This window comes from Ochotona curzoniae, unplaced genomic scaffold (genome assembly GCF_017591425.1).
Source record: "Ochotona curzoniae isolate NIBS_2020 unplaced genomic scaffold, NIBS_Ocur_1.0 patch433, whole genome shotgun sequence".
Taxonomy (NCBI): domain Eukaryota; kingdom Metazoa; phylum Chordata; class Mammalia; order Lagomorpha; family Ochotonidae; genus Ochotona; species Ochotona curzoniae.
Window position 1 is genome coordinate 913,949 of NW_024467010.1, and position 23,379 is coordinate 937,327.

Genomic DNA, 23,379 nt, shown 5'->3' on the forward strand with positions numbered 1-23,379 from the left:
TGGTTAGTAAGGAGGGAAGCCCCTGTGGATGTCAGAGGTTGGAGACTGGGATGCTTGCAGCCTTGGGTTAACTAAAAAAATTGGTGGAAAAATTGAATTAGAAGTTTTTTATCTTGTTACAAACGGTTTTTAAAATTCCATACATAACTTTTTCTTTTAAAAAACATTTTATTTGTTTACTTGTAAGGCAGTTAGAGATGTCTTCTATCTTTTAGTTCATTCCCCAAGTGGTCATAATAGCCGGGACTGGGCCAGGCCAAAGCCAGGAATCTGCTGCTCCATCCAGGTCTCCAACTTGGGTGGTAGGGGTTCAATCACATGGTCCATCTTGCATTGCTTTCCCAGGCTCCCCCTCAGGAAGCTGGATTGTAAGTGGAGCATCTGGAACTGGAGCAGGCAGTCATGGGATGCCAGCATCACAGGTGGCGATTTAATCCACTGCACCAAGATGCTGGCAATGTTTTCATAGTATGTGTTTTCAATGAATTTCGCACTCTCATTCCACATCGCCTCCATTCTGTACCACCCCCATTCCACACCACCCCCTGTCCTACTCTTCTTTCCCCAGGAGTGTTCAGATGCCAACCTGGCCATCAAGGGTGATCCCTGTGGGAGACTAAAAGGGTAACCTCCAGGGCCAGGTTGAGGCTGGCCAGCCCTGAACCTCAGCTGGGGAGCATGGCAGCCCCCTCGGAGCTCCTGGAGCAGGCTCCTGGGGAGCGGGAAGGGCTTCTCATCGTGAAGGTAGAAGATCCCTCCTGGGAGCAAGAGTCTGTCCAGCAAGCAGACAGCAGGCATGTGGAGGCATGCCGCCAGCGTTTTCGACAGTTCTGTTACAGGGAAGTAGGACGGCCTCATGAGGCCTTCAGCCGCCTCTGGGAGCTGTGCTGCCGCTGGCTGCGACCGGAGCTGCGCACCAAGGAGCAGATCCTGGAGCTGCTGGTGCTCGAGCAGTTCCTGACGGTGCTGCCAGGGCACATCCAGAGCTGGGTGCAGGAACAGTGCCCAGGGAGTGGCGAGGAGGCTGTCGCCTTGGTGGAGGATCTGCAGAAGCAGCCGGTGAAAGCCTGGCTGCAGGTGAGGGGCCCCTCCCGTGTCCAGAGAAGAGTGGGCTGAAGACAAGGGGTCGTCTCCATGGAGACAAGTCTCCAGGACACTCCTGGGCCAGGGGAGACACTGAGCCAGAGGGAGCGTGTGCACAAGCATGAGGTAGCATGGCATGAGGTGCTGAGAGGCGCCCTCCAGGGTACAGGAGGGCTGTTTCATAGAACAAAGTGGACATATTCCATCCAGCAGGGAGGTTTCAGTTCCACATGGGTTATGCTCTAGGCCAGAGGTGTGCACCCCATGCCCAAGCATGAGTAGGAAGGCAGGCAGAGTGGTTCGTGGGCACCCTGATGCCTTGCAGGGTGCTGGGCCCTTCACTGCAGGAGCATTTTGGGGTGATGCTTGAGAGCAGAGGGGTTGTGAGACTCTGTGCTCGGCAGGAGTATTGCCCTCCTCCTTCCTTGCTGAGTGCCTGTGACTCCTGGTCTGTGGGGGAAGGTTCTGCTCAATGCTTGACAATGGCTTGCCGCATGCCCCAGCATCCTGAAAGACGTGTCCTGTGTCTCCTTCCCAGGGGTTAGAATTCTGTCTCCATCTGGTCTCGGTGCTGACCGGCATGTTGTGGTTCCCGCACAGGATGTGCCCTCTGAGGAGGTGGAATCTGAGGTGTTGGGCCAGGGGTCTCGGGACGAGGGGCCTCCTCCGATGGCAGGGGCACAGAACGTGCCCCAGGAGCGGGACAGCTGTGGTGGTGAGTAAGCCTCCATTCTGGCAGGTGCTGGTGGCCAGGCAGGGACCTGGTCCCTTCCCCAGCACTGCTGCAAGGACAATTCTGTTTGGTGAGGCTCGGGCCCTGTGTGCAGCTGCGGGGAGGCTGTGAGGTATGGGTCCTGGGCCTGGGTGGCTTCTCTGAATTGTTCTTTGCCTGTAGCCCAACTTCCTGCGTGTCTCAGAGAGGCGAGTACCAGAGAGAGGACGGATGCCGGCCTGGCCTCTGGGGTCTCTGTGAGTTTCTTTCTGTGACACCGTCACCATCACCACCATCACTACCACCACCACCACCAGCAGCACCATCACCACCGCTGGCCCTGCCTCCTCTGTCTCTGGCCTCCTCCTGGGAGCCCGGAGCAAGGCAGCTCGATCCAGGCCCTCTCATCTTGTTCCAGGGACCTGTGGTGTTGGGAGACATTCCTTTCTATTTCTCTCGGGAGGAATGGGGCTCCCTAGACCCCGCTCAAAGGGATCTCTTCTGGGACATCAAGCGTGAGAACTCCCAGAACGCCACCCTGGGTGAGTATGTGTAGGACTGGGGCCCTGACGCAGTGGGGTGAGGTGAGGCAGCTCGCTTCCCCTTGGGAAATCCCTTAGTCTTCCCTGCTACAAACCCTCAGCCAGTTCCAAAGGGGACTTTCCTGTACAGTTTCTCTTGTGCTGGTGGGGCCAGGGGGGTGTATGTGTAAGGTGTGATGGTGTGGGCACGCTTAAGGGAGTTTTTATCTTTGGTTCTCACTCCTGGTGCGTTGAAGTGTCGTCCCCATTTCACAGATAAGGAAGCTGAGATGAAGAGAGATCAGAGAGGGTCAGGGCTGTAACTGATCAGACATGGTGGGGAGGTTACCTCAGCAGGAGTAGGGGTGCCCATCAAGCCTGGTCTTTGCCACAGGGCCCGCCCCTCGCTCAGGCAGAGCCCTCTCTCAACACGATTAGGAGATCTTTCACTGATATGGGTTGGCCATATCCAGGGCTCCTCCAGGTCCAAATAGGAGGAATGTTCCAGAAATGAGCTCACTGGAGCCTTTGAGGGAATCAGGTCAGCCAACCCTGATGGGTCCCTCTGCAGCCAGCAGGTATCAGGTTGGCCTGGGTGTAGTCAGAGCTGGGGTCTGAGCTAGCTGCAGTGTGAGCCCTTCAGCTTAGACAGACTTGTAGGCGCAGAATTAGCTAGCGTGTGCCTCCCTGAGCAGGGTCAGCTGAGGTGGACTCCAGGAGCCGCCGGGAGTTGCTTGGAATTGCATTTTATCACCATGCTAATGCTCTGCTGGCTCTCTGGGTCCAGGGGTTCTGAACTTGAGGCTGGGGTTCCCCCTTACCCCAGCCTGTGCCGATGGGGCTCAGGACACTGCCCTGCTCTCTCCTTGCAGGTCCAGGGCTCCAGAGGCCCGGCAAGAGGTCGCAGCTAGAGGCAGCTGTGCGGGGCCAGGCGGGTAGCTGCGGGGCTCTGTCCTGGGACTCCGAGGAGGCCGTAGCCTGGGAGAGCGAGAACCGGCCCGGAGTGACGTTGGGCGGGTTGGCGGGGGCGCGGCGGCGTCGGCCTCCCACGAGCCGGCTGCAGTTCCAGGACCTGGCGACAGAGAAGCCTCACAGCTGCGGGCAGTGCGGGAAGCGCTTCCGCTGGGGCTCGGACCTGGTGCGGCACCAGCGCACGCACACAGGCGAGAAGCCGCACAAGTGCGCCGAGTGTGACAAGAGCTTCCGCAGCTCCTCGGACCTGGTGCGGCACCAGGGCGTGCACACGGGTGAGAAGCCCTTCTCATGCTCCGCATGCGGCAAGAGTTTCAGCCGCAGTGCCTACCTGGCCGACCACCAGCGCATCCACACGGGCGAAAAGCCCTTTGGCTGCAGCGACTGCGGCAAGAGCTTCTCGCTGCGCTCCTACCTGCTGGACCACCGGCGTGTGCACACCGGCGAGCGGCCCTTCAGCTGCAGCGAATGCGACAAGAGCTTTAAGCAGCGTGCGCACCTCATCACCCACCAGAGCCTGCACGCCAAGATGGCTCAGCCCGTGGGGTGAGCGGCCCTGGGAGGCCCCGCGCCACAGTGCAGCCTGATCCTCCACACAACGGGCCTGTCCATGGACCTGGGGGTCATGGAGGATGACCCCAGGACTGCTCCTGGAGACCCCCCGCACTTCCCTGTAATCTTGCTGCCTCTTCGGCCTTCTCCCTGTGCTTGTTTCCCAGGCCCAAGACAGCTGGAGAGCGTGAGGACCCTATGGGAGCCTCATGCCAGCACTCTTAGCTACTGCTTATGTGCAAGGGCTCCCTGGCCAGGCTCTCAATTCTGCCAGCTTGTGCAGATTGGCCCCGTCTCAGGGGGCTGCCAGACCGATGGCCCCTACCCCTCCAGCTCCAGGTCACAGCCACTCTCTGTTATGTCCTGGCTGTGAGGGTGTGGGCTGTCTTGTTCTCTGTCGCACATGAGCCTCAGAGCCACCACTGGCCAGTGCGTGCAGTGGTGGGCTCAACCCTGGAGACGAACAGTTCAATCAAGGCCAGCTGCCATGGGGGCAAGGCTTGTACTTTAACATTAGCACTCCATCTGCTCTTTTGTATTCCAGTCTGCAGGCTGGTTTCCATGAGCAGAGGCCAACTGTAGGCCCTCCACCAGAGGGTGTGGAATAAACAGGGAGACTTGCCTCCCACTGCTGTGTCCTTCCCATCACTGCCATGAGCTCCTGAGGACCCAGAATTGTCTGCCTGGCACCGTGGTCCTATGGACTGGATCCCAAAGAGCGGTGGGAAACCTGGGGCACCGGCTCCTGTGCCCACTTCACTCCCAGGCAGGACTTGGCCCCTGAAATGAGGAAAAGGGACTCAGAGATGTGGCCTTTGGGAGTGGGGACCCCTAGGCTGCTCTCTGTGGATCCAGAGCTACAGTCTGCTGGAGGCCCTGTCCCTGCTCCCCACAGCCTGCCCTCTGGCTGGCCCTGGCTGCTGGTGCTCACAGAGGAAGGGCCCCTGCTTGCCACCTGACTGAGTCCTTCCTGCTTACCTGATGGTGGCCTTCAGGGGCCCTGGCAGACACACAACGTCACTTGGTGCCTGCTCTGTGAGCCAGACCCCTTGCCGCCATCTAACATATTGCATGATCCTTGTCACAGTTCCTGTGGGTCTCCTTTTGTATCTGGCACTGATTTCCCTGGTGGCTTTTTCCCTCCAGGGCTTGGTGCTGACATGTCCATCTGGGTGGGGCTGGGGTTGGGGCAGTGGCAGGGCCAGTACAAGGACTTCTTCGGAGCTGGGGGCTGGCTCCTCAGAGAGCTGCTCAGGTGTAACAAGATCAGATAGGAACGTGGGCTAGGAGCTAAGAATAGGACTTGGCACTGGTTCTTAGCTCAGGGAAAGGCTTGGCCCCAGTCAGGAAGTGACCTGCCAGGCCCAGGACCCAGGGTTCCAGAAGGGGACGAAGTCCAGCTCAGATCATAAAGCAAGCTGATAGCCGTGGCGGCTGGTGGAGGAGGAGGCACAGGAAAGCTCAATGTGCAGAGGAAGCCCCACCTGCCCCCATGGCTTTCCTAGTGGCCGGGACCCTGCAGGCAGCCGCACTACTGGCAGACACTCGCGACAGCTTGGGCAGAAAGGTAGCAGGAAGGACATCCTGGCCCAACCTGCTTCTGACTGCCACCTGAGCCTGGCCTTGCCCTGCCCACCTGTGGCTTTGTCTCCCTCCCCAGGGGAAGTACAGCATGCAGGGCCCGAGGGTGGCCCTGGTACTCAGTAGTCCTGGGGTGTCTGCCGCTACAATCGCTGCCCTGGAGGGTGTGTTCCGGGCCCTGGGCTTTGAAAGCTGCCAGAGGACGGAGGCCTTGGTCCAGGTGAGCCCTCGCTCCTCCCCTCCACCCCAGTCCCTCATTCCCACTGTGGCCTCCAGGTCTCAGCCAGCCTTTACTCTGTACCAGAACTTCCTGCAGCAGCTAGCTTCATTCAGGAAGCACCTGGATGCCCTCGGAGGTCCTGTGGGCTGTGCCCTCGTGGCCTTGGTGGCCCCACGTGGGCAGCTCAGGCAGCCCCAGAGGCTGATCTGGGAGCTGAGCTGTTGTGAGGTCCTCCAGGGCTGTCCCAAAGTCTTCCTGCTGCTTTCAAGTGGCCCTGAGGGTGAGTGGCCAGGGCGGGGTACCTGGCTTTGGGGTGGGCAGAGGGGGGGTGGGGGTCGGCCAGAGCTTCACTGTAGACTGGTGCTTCTCCATCCAGCCGCCCCGGAATCTGGGCCCTTCCTTACCAGCCTCCGGGAGCTCTGTGGCCGCTGTCCTCACTGGTCACTGCTGCAGCTGTTGACAGAGGTGGGGGCATTGGGCCCATTACATTGGTTGGCAGGTGCTTTCCCACCTATTCGCTCTGCCCACGTGGTATCAGCTTCCAAGCCTTGTCCCCCCTCACCCCCTGAGCACCAGCCAGTCTGTGCAGTCCCTCCCAGGCTGTCAATGGTGCCCTCCTTGCCTTCCTTGTGTATACTCTGGCTTCTCTTGCTGCCCACTTCAGCACCCACACTGGCAGTCGACATCTGTAGGACCCATGGTGCTGGGGCAAGGTCTGACAGTCTTGGGGGTGGCTGAGGAGTCCCTAGATGACCGGGAAGTGAGGGGCAGCCCCTCTGACGTGGCCTGGGCTGTACCCTCCCAGCTGTTCTGCAGGGTGACTGATGAGTCTGGGGGGAATGTGTGCTGCCCAGTCTTCCGGAGCTCTTTGAGAGGGGCACTGTGCCTGGGAAGCGAGGAGTCCTGGAGGCCGGAGGTGAGGGGCAAGGTGTGATCCTTCATGTGCCTGCAGCGGCCCACAGGACACAGAAGACGGTGAAGGGCTGAGTCCCCTGAGGCCATGTGGATGAGTCTACGCACCTCTCCATAGGCAGAACCCATTCCCAGTGCTCAGTACGACATGTCCGGGGCCAGAGCTGCCCTCCTCCTGGCTGTGACCCAAGGCCGGCCGGGAGCCGCGCGTGATGTGGAGGCTCTAGGGGGCCTGTGTCGGACCCTGGGCTTCCAGACCACCTTGAGGATAGACCCCACGGTCCAGGTGAGGGGAAGCCCAGAACATGTGGTGGAGGCTCTGAAGGGATGCCCCAGGACGGGGAGGACTGTGGGCAACTTACCCTTCACAGGAAGTGCATTCTTGAGTCTAATCTGCAGTCATTACTGCCCTTCTGCTGTCATGGCCTGTATGATCACCTGGGTCTCTTTCCTGGGTCAGAGCTTTCCCTGCAAGGGTCTCTCATCAGCACTTGTCTTCTCCTCGGGCCATGTAACTTCCTTCTGGAGCTTCCCTGACAGACCAAGAGCCCCAGCTCTAGAAGAATGGGCCGACCTCCACATTGCCACAACCCTGCTGGGCTTGCTCCCTGGACTCAGCCTGGCATGTGGAGTCCCAGTGAGTGGGGCTGAGGAAGCCTTCCTGGCCCTCGGCCTGGCCCTCACCCTAACCTCACCCTCACTCTAGGCCTTTTGGGAGGAGCTAGCCCGGTTCCAGGAGCAGCTGGACTCCCACCAGGGCCCTGTGAGTTGTGTGCTTATGGCCCTGATGGCCCATGGTGGGCCACGGGGGCAGCTGCTGGGGGCTGATGAGCAGGAGGTACAGCCAGAGGCGCTAGTGCAGGAGCTGTGCTGCTGCCCGACGCTGCGGAGCTGTCCCAAGATCATCCTGGTTCAGGCGTGCCGTGGGGGTGAGTGGCACTCGGCCTTCTGCTGGTCTCCTCCTGCTCTGGTCAGCTGCCAGCTTTGCTGTTGGGAAATCTTGACCACCTGTCCCTGCCCCATGAACAAAGCCCTAAATCCTCCAGAGTGATGGGCGTGCCCGGCCCCCTCTGCAGGCTGCTGTCCACCTCTCTCTCCTCCTCCCAGGGAACAGGGATGCTGGCAGGAGTTTGAGGGCTCTGCCCTGGTACCGGCGCTGGCTGTGGGCACCCCCCGCCCTCCCCTCCCATGCAGATGTTCTCCAGGTCCATGCTGATGCTCAAGGTGGGTCCCGTCTTGCAGAGCCCAGGCTCAGAAACCTCCGGAGACCATTCCAGGGGTGTCTGCAGAGATGCTGCTGCCGAGACAATGGGAAGGAAAAGCCTTCCTAGAACCCCGGGGCCTCTCTCTGGGAAGGCCTCGTACCAAAGCTGGAGTCAGCAGGGCGAACTGGCTCCCCTGAGCTCTCATGCTTGTCTCGTCTGCCCTGGAGCCAGATGCGGGGCACTGTGGGATGGAGGCGTCCTGGAGGTCACTGTCTGCAGGCGGCTGTCTCAGGGGTCCCACTTCAGGGAGCTGCAGCCAAGCAGACGTGCTGATGGTCTACGCAGCCTCTGAGGGTGAGGACGCAGCCTCTGGCCACAGAGGCAGCTGGGCTTGGGGTGCCAGCTACAATGCAGCCTCCCCCACCCTACATTTGCCCTGGCAGTGATGGTGAGCCCGTGTTCAGTGCTGACTTCTCTAGTGGGCACCTGTTCCCCTAGTCTTGGGAGTCCAGTTGTTGGCACTGACCCAGGACTGCCCCCTCCTCAGCTTCCACCACCAGTCGGCCCTTGGGAACTCTGGAAGGCGAAGGTAGGAGGCCTGGCCTGATCCCGATTCTGGGTCCTTTGGTGTAGGCTGTGTGGCCTATCGGGATGAGAAGGGCTCTGACTTCATCCAGACGCTGGTGGATGTCCTCAGGGCGGACCCCAGGAGAGACCTCCTGGAACTGCTGACTGAGGTGTGTTGGGTGGGGTGTGGGTGGGGCTAGGCTGGCCCTTCTCCCTGGCCCCAGTGTTCTGATGACCCTCCAATGCCTTCCACAGCTGAGACCACCAGGGAAGCAGCGGGGTGGGGGTGGGGGTGAGGGGCGGTTCTTCTCTTGAAGGGAGGGGGAGGGGATTGTGAGGGGCAGAGGAGGGCAGGGAGCAGGTGGGGGAGAATAGAGCAGCCATTGGCGCCTTGGGGCTGAAAGATGTGAAGGCAGCACTTCCACTGGAGGACCTGATGGGCTGGGGCCCCGCAGGTGAACAGGCGCGTGTGTGAGCTGGACGTGCTGGGGCCCGACAGCGACGAGCCGCGCAAGGCCTGCCTGGAGATCCGGAGCTCGCTGCGGGGCCGGCTCTGCCTGCGGGGCTGATGTTAGCGGCTTGCCCCATCCAGCCCGCCTCGCCTGCCTGTGGCCACCTAGGCCGGGTGCTCGGCTGCAATAAACTGTGAATGACCACCGTGGCTCTCGGGGATCTGTGACATAAATGAGATATCGGGATGAAGCACCTGGAACGAAACAGTGGGGAACGAAAGGCAGCCCTGGGGTCCGAGTGGGCGTCGAGGGTCCCAAGGAACACAGCCAGGCGGGGCGAGATGTCCTCACGTCCACGGGGGACCGGGTCATGCCTCTGGTCTCCGCTTCCTCCGGAGACACGGTCGGAGGTCAGCCTGCGCCTCGAAGGCCCCAAAATAGGTTGTTGCAGGTGCCCCGCGGCGGGAGGACCGCCTGGTACTCCAACAGGCACGGGAGTTGCGGCCGAGCAGCCCACTCGCGTGGGGAGGAGCTCGGAGCCGCGAGGGGCGGGGCGGTGCTCCAGGCAGGGCATGCGCACTGGAGTAGGAAGCGCAGACGCCTCTAAGAAGGCTTTATAGGAAAAACTGGAATCACCGTTCCTGTAGGGCCGCGTGGCCTAATGGATAAGGCGTCTGATTCCGGATCAGAAGATTGAGGGTTCGAGTCCCTTCGTGGTCGCTGCAGGGTTGTATTTTCGCGGAAAATTTTCTTTCTTGCAAGGCTGTACCTTCTACCACCCGGGCACTCCTCAGTCCCCATACCCGCTCGGTGAACCCTGGGCTATGCGAGTCGGGGTGAGGCAACGAACTCAGAACCCAGCGCTGCAGTCTGGACGGAGCTGTATTGTAAAAAATCCAGCGGATGCTGGCGATGAGGTGATGACGGTTGCCTTAGATGCCCCAGAACCTTTCTTCCTAACTGTATTACCCACAGTTTTAAAAAATGCAAACCGAAATCTAACAGGTGATTTAGACTTCTTGCCATGGGAACGCAACCCTTGAAAGACCGGTAGTTGTGCGTGGGCCCTGAAGCGTTTGCGTGTTTGTTGAACGTGCGTGCTCCGTGGTGAGGGCTCGGCCGGCGTTCCCGCCTCGGGAGCCTCGGAGCAGAGAGCCGGGGCTGAGGAGGGCTGAGTGAGGGGGGCTGAGTGAGGGCTGGCTGAGTGAGGGACCCGGCTGAGGAGGGCTGAGTGAGGGACCCGGCTGAGGAGGGCTGAGTGAGGGTCGCGGGTCCCGGCTGAGTGAGGGCTGAGGTGAAGGAGACGGCTACCTGAGGCGGAGCGCGGGCGCAGAGCCGAGGCTGGGGAGAGAACCGCCGCGAAGCAGAGGCGCGGTGAGGACGGCAGCTGAGGAGAGGAAAAGCGGGGTCCCCAGCGGTGAGTGGCGCCTTCCGACTCCGCCGTCGGTCGCGTTTCAGGGGCTCACTAGAGCGAGTCAAGAGGAAAGAAAAAGCATTCGCCCAACGTGGGGCTCGAACCCACGACCCTGAGATTAAGAGTCTCATGCTCTACCGACTGAGCTAGCCGGGCGCTGTGGGAGCCTGGAGGTCATGAGGTTAGGGCCCACGGGGCTCTGCCCCCTCGGAATCCGGTGCTCCCCGGGACGCGCTCTGGGGCGCCGGCGGCGGGGAGAGAGCAGAGTGGCCTCCGCTCGCCCACGTCCGCGTCCAGGAGGCCCTGCCGGCGCCGTCAGGAACGTCACCTCTCCGCTGATCCCGGACACGCCGGGGAGCCCGCGCCCTAAGTCGGGAGCCCGGCCGGGCTGAGCGCTCGCGTCAGGCCCAGCCGCTCCTGGGGGGCTGCCCGAGGCGGGGGGCGCGAGCGGGCCCCGTGGCCGGGACCCGGAGGCCTGCTGCCGGGGACCCTGCGCGGGAAGCAGAGTCGTCCACGGCTCCTTCGAGAGCGCCTCTTGTCGGCCCCGGTGGCCTAATGGATAAGGCATTGGCCTCCTAAGCCAGGGATTGTGGGTTCGAGTCCCACTCGGGGTAGAGAGCTAGCGTTTTAGACACTAGCAAAAGTGCACAGGGGGCGGAAGTATGTAACCAAGGCCGGTTCTGTTCCACACTGTGTCGGAACGCTCCACGGTCAGCTTCTGACTGAAGCCAGATGTTGCAAATCTGCTGAACGGCGGCCTCTTTGAGCAAAGCGCTGGGGATGGTATCCCTGTTTTAGTATTATTTTTAAATTTATTTTTATTGGAAAGACACATATACCGAAAGGACAGAAATCTGACGCCCCCAACCCCCAATTCAGGGGCCAGGTCTCCTTGTCAGGGTCCTGAGTTGGGGTCCCTGGGAGAGAACCCCGCACTCTCACAGGCTTACCCGACCCTCCCCGGTGGGCTGCAGCCTCTTGTCACCCGCCACCGGAGCTCGAGCGTCGGGAGCCCGGGGCCGAGGCCGCAGCGCCTGAGGAAAGGGCGAGCGTCCGCAAAGTCAGGCCTGCGGCGCTGCGCCTCTGCAGGGGAGACCGCACTCAGACCACACACTCCGGGGCGGGACCGGAGGCAGAGGGTGGAACCGCCGGTCGGATCTCCGAAGACTTCACAGCAGAACCCGGTCCCGTCGGCTCGTTGGTCTAGGGGTATGATTCTCGCTTTGGGTGCGAGAGGTCCCGGGTTCAAATCCCGGACGAGCCCTTCTGTTTTAATTTCGTGGAGAGTCTCGTGCCAGGCCAGCTCAGGATGCCGGGCGCAACGCATTGAAATCTTGTGATTAGCGCCTGTGGTCCCTGGTCCAACACCTCCACTTTTGCATACAGCCTCATACCAGGGCTCTAGTTTTTCCATTGCTCATTTGCACCAGCTCCTCCCTCGGTTCTTTGTGTGTAACCCAATGTGAGGGTCTGTCCTTGCCTTGTGACTGTGCGGCACCCGTCACCCCTTTGTGGGCTAAGAAACTAATAGCACTTGTAAAGCTGGGCAGGAACAGGAACTGGGCTCGTGGCTAAAAACACCTAGACTAATTGGACTCATCTGTATCCAATTTCCTGGCTAAATTAGGACGGGGTGGGGGTTGGGGAATACATAAGGAGAGGTGAAGGAGCAGTAAACAGACTTTGGAGAGATTTCTGCCATCACTGGTCTCCTTGGTGCTTCATCCTCAGACCCTCTCCCTGCCCACGTGACTGGCTCGGCTGGCCCGAGCACTGCTCTGCTAGGCTCTGGTGACCGCAGCTGTAACTTCACACGAACTCTCAGAACATCCACAGAACCCAGTTCCTTCTTGAGGGACTGCCAGGGGCCCGCAGCTGGGTGAGGGCAACCACAGGACCCCAGTGGTGGGGAGGGCCTGTGCCCCCAGCACGCCCCGGATGGAATGGGGTGTGCCCAAGCGATATACAGGGCCTCCTGGTTCCGTGGGTGCTCTCCTGGCATGGGGTGGTGAGACCAACACGTGAGATGATTGTCTTTGCAAGGAAGCAATGTCTAGACTGTGGTGTTGGTTAGGGTGGGCCCATAGGAGGAGCCCACAGGGAGCCCCCAGGCCTGCTGCGTTGCCCTGAGAGGCCCTTCGTGACCCTGAGACCCTCCGGGGACAAGCAGGGTCACCAGGCTCCCAGCGAAGCTTTTTCTAAAGTTATCGCAACTGGATATTATTTCTTCAAGATGGTCAACCTATGGGATAGTTTCTGCCAGAGTAAAATTAATGGAGTTTAACTACGATCACAATTACAAATTCTGCACAATGGCTCGTTGGTCTAGGGGTATGATTCTCGCTTAGGGTGCGAGAGGTCCCGGGTTCAAATCCCGGACGAGCCCAATAGGTTATTTTAGGATGTGTGCGTCGGCTTTGTGGTGGTTGGGGCATCCTAAATGACTGGATAGGATTGTGGTTAGATTTTATGTGGTACTTTATAGATTCTTAGGTCCAGTGGTAGTTGTGAGTGGAATTCCCTGCTCAGAAGGGGCTGCTGAAAAGGTCTGGTCGCCGGGCAGCACGGACGGGCGGTTTGCTGCGTTTGCAGCACCCAGGTATTGAGGTTTTCCCGACGTGCTGTCAGAGGGAGGAGGACGGTGATGACAGAGGACGCACCGTCCCGTTCTCCCACGGTGATTATTGAGATCACTAACAGTACTGAGTTAAAAAGAATGCTCAACATGGAACTCGAACCCACGACCAAGAACCTCATGCTCTATTGATTGAGATAGCCGGGATCCCCACAAGGAGCTGTCCTCCCTCCCCCCCCCACCTGTTGATCCTCTGTGACTCCATACACGAGTCCTGGGGGACACAGCCATCCCCACGTTCCCCTCCAGACACTCCGGCAGCCTGGCTTGAGGGGCTGCATTCCTTGCGGGCTACCTAAGTAAGAGAAAAGGGCCGGACCCTGCATCAGATTTGGGGCCCTATAGTTCCCAACCGGCTGTTTGGAAGGGAGAGGGGTGCTTAGGAAAAAAACCCGGGAGACCCTCCTGTGAGGTGGGCTCTGCTCCAGCGCCCTAGGGTCAGTCCCCTGCGGCCCGTGGGAGGAGCAGTCCAGGCCAGTGGCCAAAGAAAGGGCTAGGCTAGAGGGCAGCTGCAGCGGTGGCCAAACCAGCCTGGGAGGGCCCACGGGTGTCTGAGTGCCTCGGAGCCTGCAAACCCCTTTCAACCCGGCTCCGGTCGGAGCTCGGGGGTCATCTAGTCCTTCTGACGGAGCTAGCACATGGCTGGGGCAAGCAAGGTCACGGCACACCCAGGCCGGCTTCCTACCCCATCCAGCACCAAGGATCTGCGCTGGCAGATTCTGGGGCTGTTTCACCTTCTGACCCCAGCACCCGCATTTCCCGCGCTCAGCCGCTGGGCAAGGCGCCGGTGAATCCCGTCTCAGAGATGGACTCGAAGTGCTTTTGCCGGCACCAGGCGCTGGGCTTGAAGCGCTGGGATCGGGGACCGGGTGGCTGCTCCACGACCCCAAAGGGCGGTCAAGGCCGATGAATTCAGAGTCCTCCCTGCCTGCCCAGCCCCAGGTTCGGGACGCCGGCAGGCAGGCCCGCCCGGGACAGCCTTTGCAGACCTCCCGCCCCGTGCCCGGGCGATCGCGCAGCCGCACTGCGGCTCCGAACCTGGCGGCGACTTCGGATCGTGCCCACCCTGATTGGCAGGGGCCAGGAGGGTGATTCCTTGGGTCGTTTTAAATGATTTGAAGGCAGAAGGCTGAATGTTGGATTTATGCTGGCCGCAGGGGCATCCTCTGACGAGGGCCTCTCCTCTTCCACAGCGAAAGGTCCCCATCCAAGGGCTTAGCCAGTGCTTGCTTGCTACAAGCTCTACTGGCTGCAGGCTCCATCTGATACCTCCAGGGCAAAGGATTCGCATCCCACAAACAGCTGTGGTGTCAAGCTCCCATGTGTAGGGAGTCCTTGGCAACGACTGCGCCCAGGCGCTGGCCCAGGGTCACTCTGCAGAACTGAAACCGTCTCTCCCTTTTCTTATTTCCCCTCGCTCCAACCTTGAAGATTCTGAATAGCCAGGTGTGATCTGTCTTCACCCATCCAGTTATCTGTGCACAGCTGTCTGACTAGCTTAGTAGACTGTGAGGCTCTTAATCTTAGAGTCGTGGTTCAAGCACTACTGTTTTGACAAAGAAGAATAATTCATTAGCTGCCTCTTGTCTCAGAAACGCAGAACGGACACCTGGGCCAGGCCATCTCAAGGCTGGTGAGATTGACACACCCTTTTCACGAGGAAGAGTGTGGCTCATGGTTCATGCTGCAAGACGGGCAGGTTGCTACTCACTTTTTCAATAAAGGCACCTTCTTGGTTTCAAGTCCATCTTGCACTCTTTCAGGGTTCCAGGGGCTAGAATTCTGAGCTCAGCGCCAGCAGGACCACACCTCTTGGCGGGCTAGGGGTGAGCCTCCGCAACCCCCCCCCCCAGCTTCTGGTAGCTTCCACAGTCAATGGTGTCTTTGCCTGTCCCTGGCCCACCGCTGAAAGGCCTTCCTCTCTCTGTACAGCCCTGTGTCTGCATCAGCCCCGGGCTGCTGATAACAGGGTCTCCTTACTCCAGCTGAACCCATTTCAGCTAGTTACACCTGCAGAGACCCTAGGCTTTGGAGTTTGGGGGAGAGGGCTGTTCAACCCCGCTGAGTAGCTGCTGGATAACACAGTATTTTCATTTTGGTTTTAAACCACCACAGTTAGGATGAATATGTGTGTTTGTCTTGGGCTCAGAGTGAACATGGACAGTCACTCTCGCTTCCTGTTCCACCAAAACATTGCTGCCGTGTTTGTCTTCTACCACAGAAACCGCAAAAACTCAGTTCTGCAAAACACAGCATCGTTGGAATTTGAACGACCGAGCTGATACTTCACAGGGAGCACTGTGGGTGCCAGGCATTCCGTTTCCTTTTACATTTCTGCAAAAAGAAAAAAAATTTTTTTTAATTTTTTAATTAAGAAAAAGTCATCTCTGCAAAGTGCTCAGTTTTCTGACAGGGCTGGACACACTACAGCATCTACAGTAGATGATTTGAAAGTTAAACCCCTAGAGCTTTCCTTGGAATTAACACCCTAACCTTAATCTCAGTTCCTCACAGCAAAATCAGGAGCCCAATAGTGTTAGACTCGGGGAGAGTCCAACCCCGTGGAGGGGAGCCGCACCGTCATTGGCAAAACAAGTCAAACGCAGAGGCTGCAATAAGCATGAGGATTTTATTGAACATTCGCGAATGGGCAACAGAGTCTCTGGAGGCACCCAGGACTCTGCGCGCCCCAAGCAGGTTAAAGCACCTTTTTAAAGGACAAAACCGCAAACTTTGCATAACAGCTGGCATTTTTACTTTAAGATTAGACAGCCCCAGGGCTCCCTTGGCTTTGCATAACAGTCTGCACTTTCTCAGACTGTTATGCCTCACTTTCTTTTTTATATTCTTGCATTGGCCTTGCTGCATTGGCCTTGCTTCCTTATCTTCTCCATTCTTGCAGCTGCCTTGTTCATGTCTGGGAAACTGAAACTTTTACTTGCTTCATGAAATGACTTCTCTACATTTATTCTAACATGGCTCTACTCTTGCTCAGCAAAAAGCAATATACAGAAGCAAAATCAAGCGGTTATTCTAAGCTCTTGCAATAGGGGGCTTGAGCCGTTACCATGGAGATCTAAGAGTCTATCAACTGAGCTAGACAGGAAAGTGCAGCTGGGTTACAACTAACTATTTAGGATCCTCAAAGTTATAGCAGCAATGGGGGATATTATATATATATAAAAAAAGTGATTGTGATTCTGGAGAGGGACCCTGGAGCCAGCTGCCTGGGCACAGTTCACCTGGGGACAGTGCACAGTCCCCCCGTTGTCCAGCCGCAGTTGCAGGCTTTTGGAGTCAGTGAGACCATCAGCTTCTCTCTAGCTCCCCTGCCACTGCCCCCTCTCTCCTGTAGCCCACACACTCATTGCCAACCCTTGACCTCCCCAGCTGTGAGCCCATGACGTTCACTCGGTCCTCAGGGATGGGCAGCAGGGCTGCAAGGCTGACCGCTCAGATTCCTAGGCCCCGCTCTCCCAGACCTAGTGCTGCAGGATGGGGGAGGGACTGAGGAAGGTGGGACACAGCCCTGGCACCCCAGGGCCTGTGGCTCCTGCCTCCACGGCATGCCTTTCAGCACTCACGGCTGATCCCATCCTGCTGCTGGCCCCCTCTCCTTCCTGGAATCACAGAGCTCTCTTCCAGAGACTGAGCAGCTCTGCGCCCACTCCCCACAAGGACCTCAAGTCCAGCCGGACCCCAGCCAGAGCCTAGCTTAGAACAGGTGTCCAATCCACCAGTTAGACTACAAACTCAGTAATTACCCGATAGAGGATTAGTGGTCAACATCTCACGTGGGTGGCTCGTTGGTCTAGGGGTATGATTCTCGCTTCGGGTGCGAGAGGTCCCGGGTTCAAATCCCGGACGAGCCCAAGGGGGTTTGCTTATTTTACTTATTTAAAATATCCCGACTTTTCTTGAAGATAAATGAATACCGAGCTTTCTGATCTTAGAAAGCAGGGAAAGCACAGGGCGCACACACCCTCGGCGTCATGCTGTGCCTCGGATCCACCCAGTTCTGTTACAAACGTGCGGGTTAGGAAGGAATCCTGGGCGGGGTAGCTCCGTGCACGCCGGCTGTTCCTGGCCCCTGGAGTGTTCCTGGGGGGCCGCCCCGCTGCACCAGTCTCTCTGTGAAGGGGAGCCCTCAAACCCCTCCATCCGCGCACTCCGCTCGCCGACCCCTTAACCACCGTCTGCGCAGGCGCAGCTGTAGATCGTGCGACCCGCGCCAAGGTGGGTGTGCAGGACCCCGGGCGGCGATCACGAGCGCCCTATGGCCGGGGTCGCGTGTGTCACTGCTTGTTGGAAACATGTTGAATACATGTGGTTGAGTGAGATGCCTGATTTTAAGAAATCATACCTGTTTATTTCCTTTTTAAAAATGCACCCATCAGGCCATGTTAACTGGCAGCCGTGGTACACGCTTGGGAAGGGCAAGAACGGATTTTGCTGGGCTGGGGACATGACCATCATGTGGGGGACAGAGGGCCTGGCCCAGATGCTGATGGCCCCTAATAAAGTTCCCCTCATTTGGGAGACCCTCGGCTGGGCCGGCCGTTGTTTCCTTCCTACCCTCTGAGAGGTTCTGCCATCTGTTAAATGTGGGAGTGGCAGCAGGCACCGTAAGCATCCTGGGGAAAAAACCCAGAGGAGTTCTGGGGCATTCTGTGAGTGCTCAAATCAGTTTAGTAAAATTTCATAATTCGAAGGTCAGGAACCTTGACTGCTTGTCGGGGTCTGTGAACCACAAGGTTGCTTGGTGGTCGTGGGTCCTCTAGAAAGTAGTGTGCTGTTGTCCCGAGCTGGCCAGAGTCCCCATGCTCTCTCCCTGGGCTGTTCAGGACGTTTTCTGGGGTTTCCAGTAGCCTGCTGGGGAGCACAACAGGGGGTTCAGCTCTGGATCCCATTTTGGGACTGCTGTGGTAGGTTGGGGACGAGCCAGTCCATGACAGGTGGTCAAGGGCTTGGCTAGTGGCATCTTGGGGTTCAAGCCTTACCCTGGACTGAACTTTAATTTTGCTTAGGATTTACTTATTTAAAAAACTTTTTTACTTATTTCTCTGAAAGGCAGAATGAGAAAGAGAGGGAGACGAGGGTGAGAGACCTCTTCCATCTGCTGCCTCACTCCCCAGATAACCCAACAGCCTGGTCCGGCCGGGAGCTGCAGGAGTCCTCGTGCGTGGGCCATCCCCACTGCTTACCCAGACACGTTAACAGGGAGCTGATCTGGGAGTGACACTGCAGGGATACTTTTGTGGCCAGCGGCAGCTTAACTTGCTACTTGGCCCCTGGGCTGAATTTAGAAAAGGCTTAGCATCATTCGTAATTTTTTTTTAATGGCTAACATCCACTTTCCCTTTGTGCTCTGGCCCCTGATAGTCACAATAGTAAACTCATCTGTGAATTTCACTAGAAAGCTCTTTGGAGAGTAGGTCTTACCAGCTTGTAATTCCTGTTTCTAACCTGGGGGCTTGATGCACATACTGAACGCATTTTGGGGCACGACTGCCAAGTGAGTTCGCAGTACCCGAGCTGCCAGGGTGACCCCTGGGGGACAGCCGTGGGCCAGGCGGTTGCGGTTGCTCCCGGAGGCCCCGGGTTCAAATCCGGAGGAGCCCCTTCCTTTTCCTCCCGCATTTGCAGCAGAACAGAGAAAAGAAAGCCCTGTCCGCTTCGGCGAGTCCCGTCCAGTGGCCCCCGCCTGGGCCTCTCTCTGTATGAAGTGCTCCCGCAGCGACGGCGAGGCGCTAGCTGGACACCGACAGGCCAGCGTGAAGGCAGGTCCAGCTCCCTTCCCTCGTCCTGAGGTGGGTGTGAAAGGGAAGCGGTTTGCCGGTGGCCCCGGCGCGGGTCTGGTAGGCGGCCTGGCCCGACGTCCTCCTTGGCCATCGTTTAGAGAAACGCGGCGGTCCTTGGGCCCCCGAGGCCACGGCGCACTATGCGGTCGGTGGAGCCAAAGCCACCGAGATCCCACGTCCGATCTGGTCTTGCTCTGGCCTCTTCGGGGTTGGACGGGAGGAGCCGGCAGGGGCATGGCAGAGAGGGGCCGGTGTCCTGCACGCACGCAGCAGGCGCTTACTGAGTGCTTGGCGACCTTTCCTAGTGGGCGTCCGGTGGTTAAGGGGCTCCAAAGTTAGTCTCGACCCGGATGGTGGAAGGTCCCACTGCTCGATCAGACTCGGAGCTCCTGGCAGCGGGGAGCGACCGTGAAGTGATCTGCGCTCTGAGACTTGTGGGCCGCCAGCTCCACGCGAAGAGGCCGCCGCGGGAGGCCAGGGAGGAGCCACCGCACTTGGGGGTCGGGTGATGCTCCCCGCTTTGTGCGGCGCTGGCACGGTGGGGCTGAGGATGCCTTGCTTGGATTCACTCCGGGTCCCACCCTTGCCCGCAGGTCTGAAAACAGCCTTCTTGTGACTGGGCCGTGTCCACCCGGCACCACCCCTAGACACGGCCCAGCCTCAAATAGAAACCTGCGGGTCTTATAAAAGTGGCTCGTTGGTCTAGGGGTATGATTCTCGCTTAGGGTGCGAGAGGTCCCGGGTTCAAATCCCGGACGAGCCCTTCTTTTCAACCCGCCTCAGTGGCTGGTGTCTCTTCTGCTTTACTGCGAGGGTTGAGGACGCACAGTCTTAGCCAGGTCTTTCGATTTATTACCGGTGCTGGTTCTGCGAATGTACCGTGAACTGAGGATACGGAATCACCTTGATCTCTAGTCCTTGAGGGCCAGCTGTAAAATTCACCACAAGGCTTAATGTGACCTTGCGCTCCTGGCAGAAAAAACCAGATTTTTTTTTTTTTTTTGAAAATGAGATCACACTGATTTATTGATTTTTGCATGGTGAGACACAAACTGTACCACAAGTATCCTTATGTATCTAAAGAGATGGAGGACAATTGTGACATTATCACCATTTAAACGTTCTTATAATCTTCTAAATTAGAAAAAAAAAAAAGAATCAAGTACTGGTGCATATTGGAACAGAACAACAGGAGCTTTAGAATGCCATGCAAATGGGTAGCTGTGGGCCAACAGCTAAGATGCCACTGGTCACCCACATTCCACATCGGAGTGCGTGGGTTCCTCTGGAAAGTCCAGCTTCCTGCGGATAGGCATCCTGGGGGGCAGCAGGTGAAGGCTCAAGTATGTGAGCCCCTGCTTCCCGCGTGGGAGAATCAGTGAGAGTCAGGGTCTGCCTGAGGAGGGCAGTTGTGTTCGTGGTTTCTTTGATGCTCCAACAAATTGCTGCAAAAGTTAGTGGCTCAGAATCACTCACTGACAAAGAGCAGATTGTGCCAAGCGTGAGCCTGACTCCAGATGTGCTGTCTGGCTTGCTGTTTTAAGATGTTGCCTCACTCTCTCACCTGTGCTCCTGCTTGGCCACTGTCAGGCTCTAGCCAGAGGCTGGACCCATGAGGCAGATGTTTTACAGTCAGTCGGCCTCCTGCAGGACCTCGGGACCAGGAGGGCGGACCAGTGCTGGAGGCCGCTGCAAGTGCCTGGCTCAGGGCCCTATCTTCCCCTTCACAGGAACTGGGACCACCCAGTTGCCTCACCAGTTCCCTCCCATGTTGAAGGTCCCTGGGGCTCACCTCCTGAGGGGGAGACCTGGGGCTCTGCACTCTTCCTCCCCCCCAGGACCCTGGCACCTTGTCTCGGGTGATGTGAGATACAGCGAGTTCCTGGTTTGCAGGAGGAACAGCTGCCTGAATGTCCCAGAGTGGGGGGGCTCAAGGTTAAAGGGTTCCCCACATTCACACAGACTGACAGGGTGCCACAGCCTCCCCCTCCCCAATCTCTACACCTCACAGTGGCTTCCCTGCACCCTGGCCCCTCAGGTCCTCCCCCTGGATGTGGCATTGCTGCCCAGCAAGCCTGGGTGGAGTGGACCTGTTGGGGCTTCCAGAAGGAGGAGGGGTGAAGGGCTTGGGTGTGGGCCACAGGCCCTACTCGAGCCATGTTGGAACCTGGTAAGAGCTCTGCTCACCACACCAGGTGAGTCTAGCTCACTGACTTCCCTCCAGGGTGTCAGGTATGATTCCAGTCCTCTTGGTCATCCTCTTTTTAAGGGTTCGTTTTGAAGAAACTGGGCCAGAGAACAAGAAGCCTGTATCTTTTAACAAGCACTTGCCTTGTGCTGGCTCCCTGGTGGGCACCGCCGGGACAGGGACTGGCGAAGAGTGTGGCTTTGGTTTCCACAGCGCTGCCCCAGTGCCCGGGCCAGGTGCCGGTTTGTCCCAAGCTCTGGACTCGGTGGGTGTGAGCCGGACAGATCTTGCGCAGGCTCTTGTTTGGCGCAGTTAGGCGGTTAGGCAACGCGGAGATGCCGGGAAGGGGCCTGCTGGACGGGCGCTCCCAGCTTGCGGGGCGCCCGGGCTCCGGCTCTGCGTGGGGTGGGGGAGCCCGAGGGGGAGCCCCCTCAGGCTTAGGAAGCTGTGCTCAGGAGGCGAACTGATTGTCACCTTGCGCTCGGGACACCTCTCCCATATCCACACCTCCACCGGCCCCCGTGTGCCCCGTCAGCTCTGTCGGCAGCGCCGGCGGCCGTGAACTCCAGCCCTGGGTTGCTTCGGTTTGGGCTTTGGAATCCTGAACATCTCGGCACCTGTCTGAGCACCCACGCGTGGCCGCGTGCCCAAGAGGGGCGGCCTTGGCCTCTGCTTGCTCCTGGGGGAAACCTCCTGCCGACGTCTGTTCCCTGCGCACTCCAGGCAGCGAAGGGTGCGGAGGCCGATGGCCAGAGGCGATGACCTGCGAGGACTACTGGAGCCACCGGGGAGGATGCCTTCTTCGTAAAGGGGGCGTGGGTGGCTCCCTTCTTGTTTAGGAGAAATCTGAACGCGCCGAGTGCCTTCGGGTTGTTCCGATGGTCACAAGAGCGCAGTGGGAGAACCTGACCTACGTGGCTCGTTGGTCTAGGGGTATGATTCTCGCTTAGGGTGCGAGAGGTCCCGGGTTCAAATCCCGGACGAGCCCTTCTTTTCACACCAAGACCTTCTTCTTTTCGGGACTCGCTGCGCGACCACATTCTGTCCCGCAGATCCCGTCGCGCAGGAGGAAATGAGGGAAACAGCTTTGGAACTCGCAGACTGTACAAGGTCAATGTTTTAGCTGGGTGAGAAGTTCTGTGGGCTGCGGTATCTCCGGAAGGGAGGGGAGTTGGTGACGTTCCAGAGCGGCCATTACCACACGGTTGTCCCGCCCTAACTCAGGCGGGGAGCCGGCGCCACCCTGGGTCGGGGCCGGCGCGTTTTGGGGTCGGTGGGCCCGTGGCTGGCCCGGCTGCCCTAGGCCCTTGCTCGGCGTTGGACTCTGGCCCCACCGCCCTGAGCTGCGCGGTGACGGGCGGTGGTCCTGGGTCCTCCGCGCCCTCGTTGGAGTCTCCTCTTTCCCGCCGGCTCTGACTGTGAGAGAGCGAGCAGTTCCTGGCATAACCATTTCTTTCCTAAGATTATTATTATTTTTTTAACTTGCTTTCTGGGTTAAAAAACAAAAAAAGTCTGCTTTAAGGAAAATACGCTAGCCGACATCTTCGTTTTGCGTTAGCGCTAATAGGCGGGGTGATTGGCACCAGCTGTCTTGCTATAATACTAGACATTTTTTTTAAAAGAAAAGAAAAGGGGGGAAAAAAAACCCTTAAAAGCAGCGAGGAGCTTTCAGGATGGTGAGGAGGCCAAATTAACCTCGGGCGTGGTACCCAGAGAGTGCGGGCAGAGCCCCCAGGTTACAGGCTTTTGGAGAACGTTTACCAATGTGGAAAAAGGAGAGAACTTGTCGGGGTGGTAGGGCTTCTCGAATCTGTGACCCTAAAACACAAGTGTCTCCAGCTCAGCTGCCTCTGTAAAGTGGGTGTCCTAGACGTGGGGACCCTAGGGGTGTCTCCAGGGCTTCCCCCAAGCCCACCTCCACTCCCGCTCTCAGAATCTTGTCGGGTGATCTTACAGTAGATTCCTCCGCAGGAGCGCTGGAGAATGGCTCTAAGAAACCTGGGGGAGCCTCATGGCCTGCCGAGAGCACCTTAGCCAGGACCCAGGACCTCCCTTAGGTCTGAGGGGGTGTGGGACTCACCCCAACTGCGTTACCTTTCTAGCAAAAATGTTTTAACCTGGATGAAATATAAGAAAAACTAGAAAAATTCAGACTGGGGAACATTCTCCGAGGCAGCCGAGCCAGATCAGTCTGCTATTCAGGGTTAGGCGTGGCTCTGTGTCGTCTGACCCGGGAAACCCTGCTCCATTCAGCCTGTTTCTGCAGGTCTCTCGTCTTCAGGGCCTGGACAGGAGAGCTCGGGGTGCGGGTGGGGGCTGCGCGCCGGAGCCAGCCAGGACCCGAGCTGCGCCTGCAGCGCCCTGGAACCCCGCGCGTCCCGGAACGAGAGCTGCCTGCCGGGTGCCTTCGGAGGCGTCGGGGTGAGGGAGTCTCGGGCCCCTGCAGGCAGGCGGGCCTCGAGGAGATTGAAGACCGGTCCCCGGTTCGGTCCTTTTTTAAAGCCACAAAACGCATTCGTTATTTGAGGGGAAATTGTAGTATGAGACGCATGAGAGATCATCTC

General features: G+C 58.4%; 2 protein-coding genes, 1 long non-coding RNA gene and 8 other non-coding genes across 11 annotated transcripts; 10 read left to right on the plus strand and 1 right to left on the minus strand.

Annotated features, from left to right (window-relative positions):
• Positions 1-549: 549 nt before the first annotated feature.
• LOC121167888 (zinc finger protein 213-like) lies at positions 550-4,077 on the plus strand. The gene is made up of 4 exons (XM_040997591.1): positions 550-1,077; positions 1,684-1,798; positions 2,113-2,337; positions 3,189-4,077. Exons 1-4 carry the CDS (start codon positions 679-681, stop codon positions 3,836-3,838), a joined length of 1,389 nt encoding a protein of 462 aa, XP_040853525.1. The 5' UTR covers positions 550-678; the 3' UTR covers positions 3,839-4,077.
• A 1,735-nt stretch (positions 4,078-5,812) lies between these two features.
• On the plus strand, positions 5,813-6,485 carry LOC121167864. The gene is made up of 3 exons (XR_005885655.1): positions 5,813-5,921; positions 6,018-6,106; positions 6,447-6,485. It is a non-coding gene; the product is annotated as an uncharacterized LOC121167864 (long non-coding RNA).
• Positions 6,486-6,571: 86 nt separating this feature from the next.
• LOC121167889 (putative caspase-16) lies at positions 6,572-8,894 on the plus strand. Its single transcript, XM_040997592.1, has 6 exons — positions 6,572-6,839; positions 7,260-7,482; positions 7,661-7,777; positions 8,038-8,112; positions 8,392-8,495; positions 8,781-8,894. Exons 1-6 carry the CDS (start codon positions 6,702-6,704, stop codon positions 8,892-8,894), a joined length of 771 nt encoding a protein of 256 aa, XP_040853526.1. The 5' UTR covers positions 6,572-6,701.
• Positions 8,895-9,424: 530 nt separating this feature from the next.
• On the plus strand, positions 9,425-9,497 carry TRNAR-CCG. Its single transcript has one exon. It is a non-coding gene; the product is annotated as a tRNA-Arg (tRNA).
• A 777-nt stretch (positions 9,498-10,274) lies between these two features.
• On the minus strand, positions 10,275-10,347 carry TRNAK-CUU. The gene has a single exon. It is a non-coding gene; the product is annotated as a tRNA-Lys (tRNA).
• A 385-nt stretch (positions 10,348-10,732) lies between these two features.
• Positions 10,733-10,805, plus strand: TRNAR-CCU. Its single transcript has one exon. It is a non-coding gene; the product is annotated as a tRNA-Arg (tRNA).
• Positions 10,806-11,383: 578 nt separating this feature from the next.
• TRNAP-UGG lies at positions 11,384-11,455 on the plus strand. Its single transcript has one exon. It is a non-coding gene; the product is annotated as a tRNA-Pro (tRNA).
• Positions 11,456-12,505: 1,050 nt separating this feature from the next.
• On the plus strand, positions 12,506-12,577 carry TRNAP-AGG. The gene has a single exon. It is a non-coding gene; the product is annotated as a tRNA-Pro (tRNA).
• Positions 12,578-16,626: 4,049 nt separating this feature from the next.
• On the plus strand, positions 16,627-16,698 carry TRNAP-CGG. Its single transcript has one exon. It is a non-coding gene; the product is annotated as a tRNA-Pro (tRNA).
• Positions 16,699-19,318: 2,620 nt separating this feature from the next.
• Positions 19,319-19,390, plus strand: TRNAP-AGG. The gene has a single exon. It is a non-coding gene; the product is annotated as a tRNA-Pro (tRNA).
• Positions 19,391-21,731: 2,341 nt separating this feature from the next.
• On the plus strand, positions 21,732-21,803 carry TRNAP-AGG. Its single transcript has one exon. It is a non-coding gene; the product is annotated as a tRNA-Pro (tRNA).
• The last annotated feature ends 1,576 nt before the right edge of the window (positions 21,804-23,379 follow it).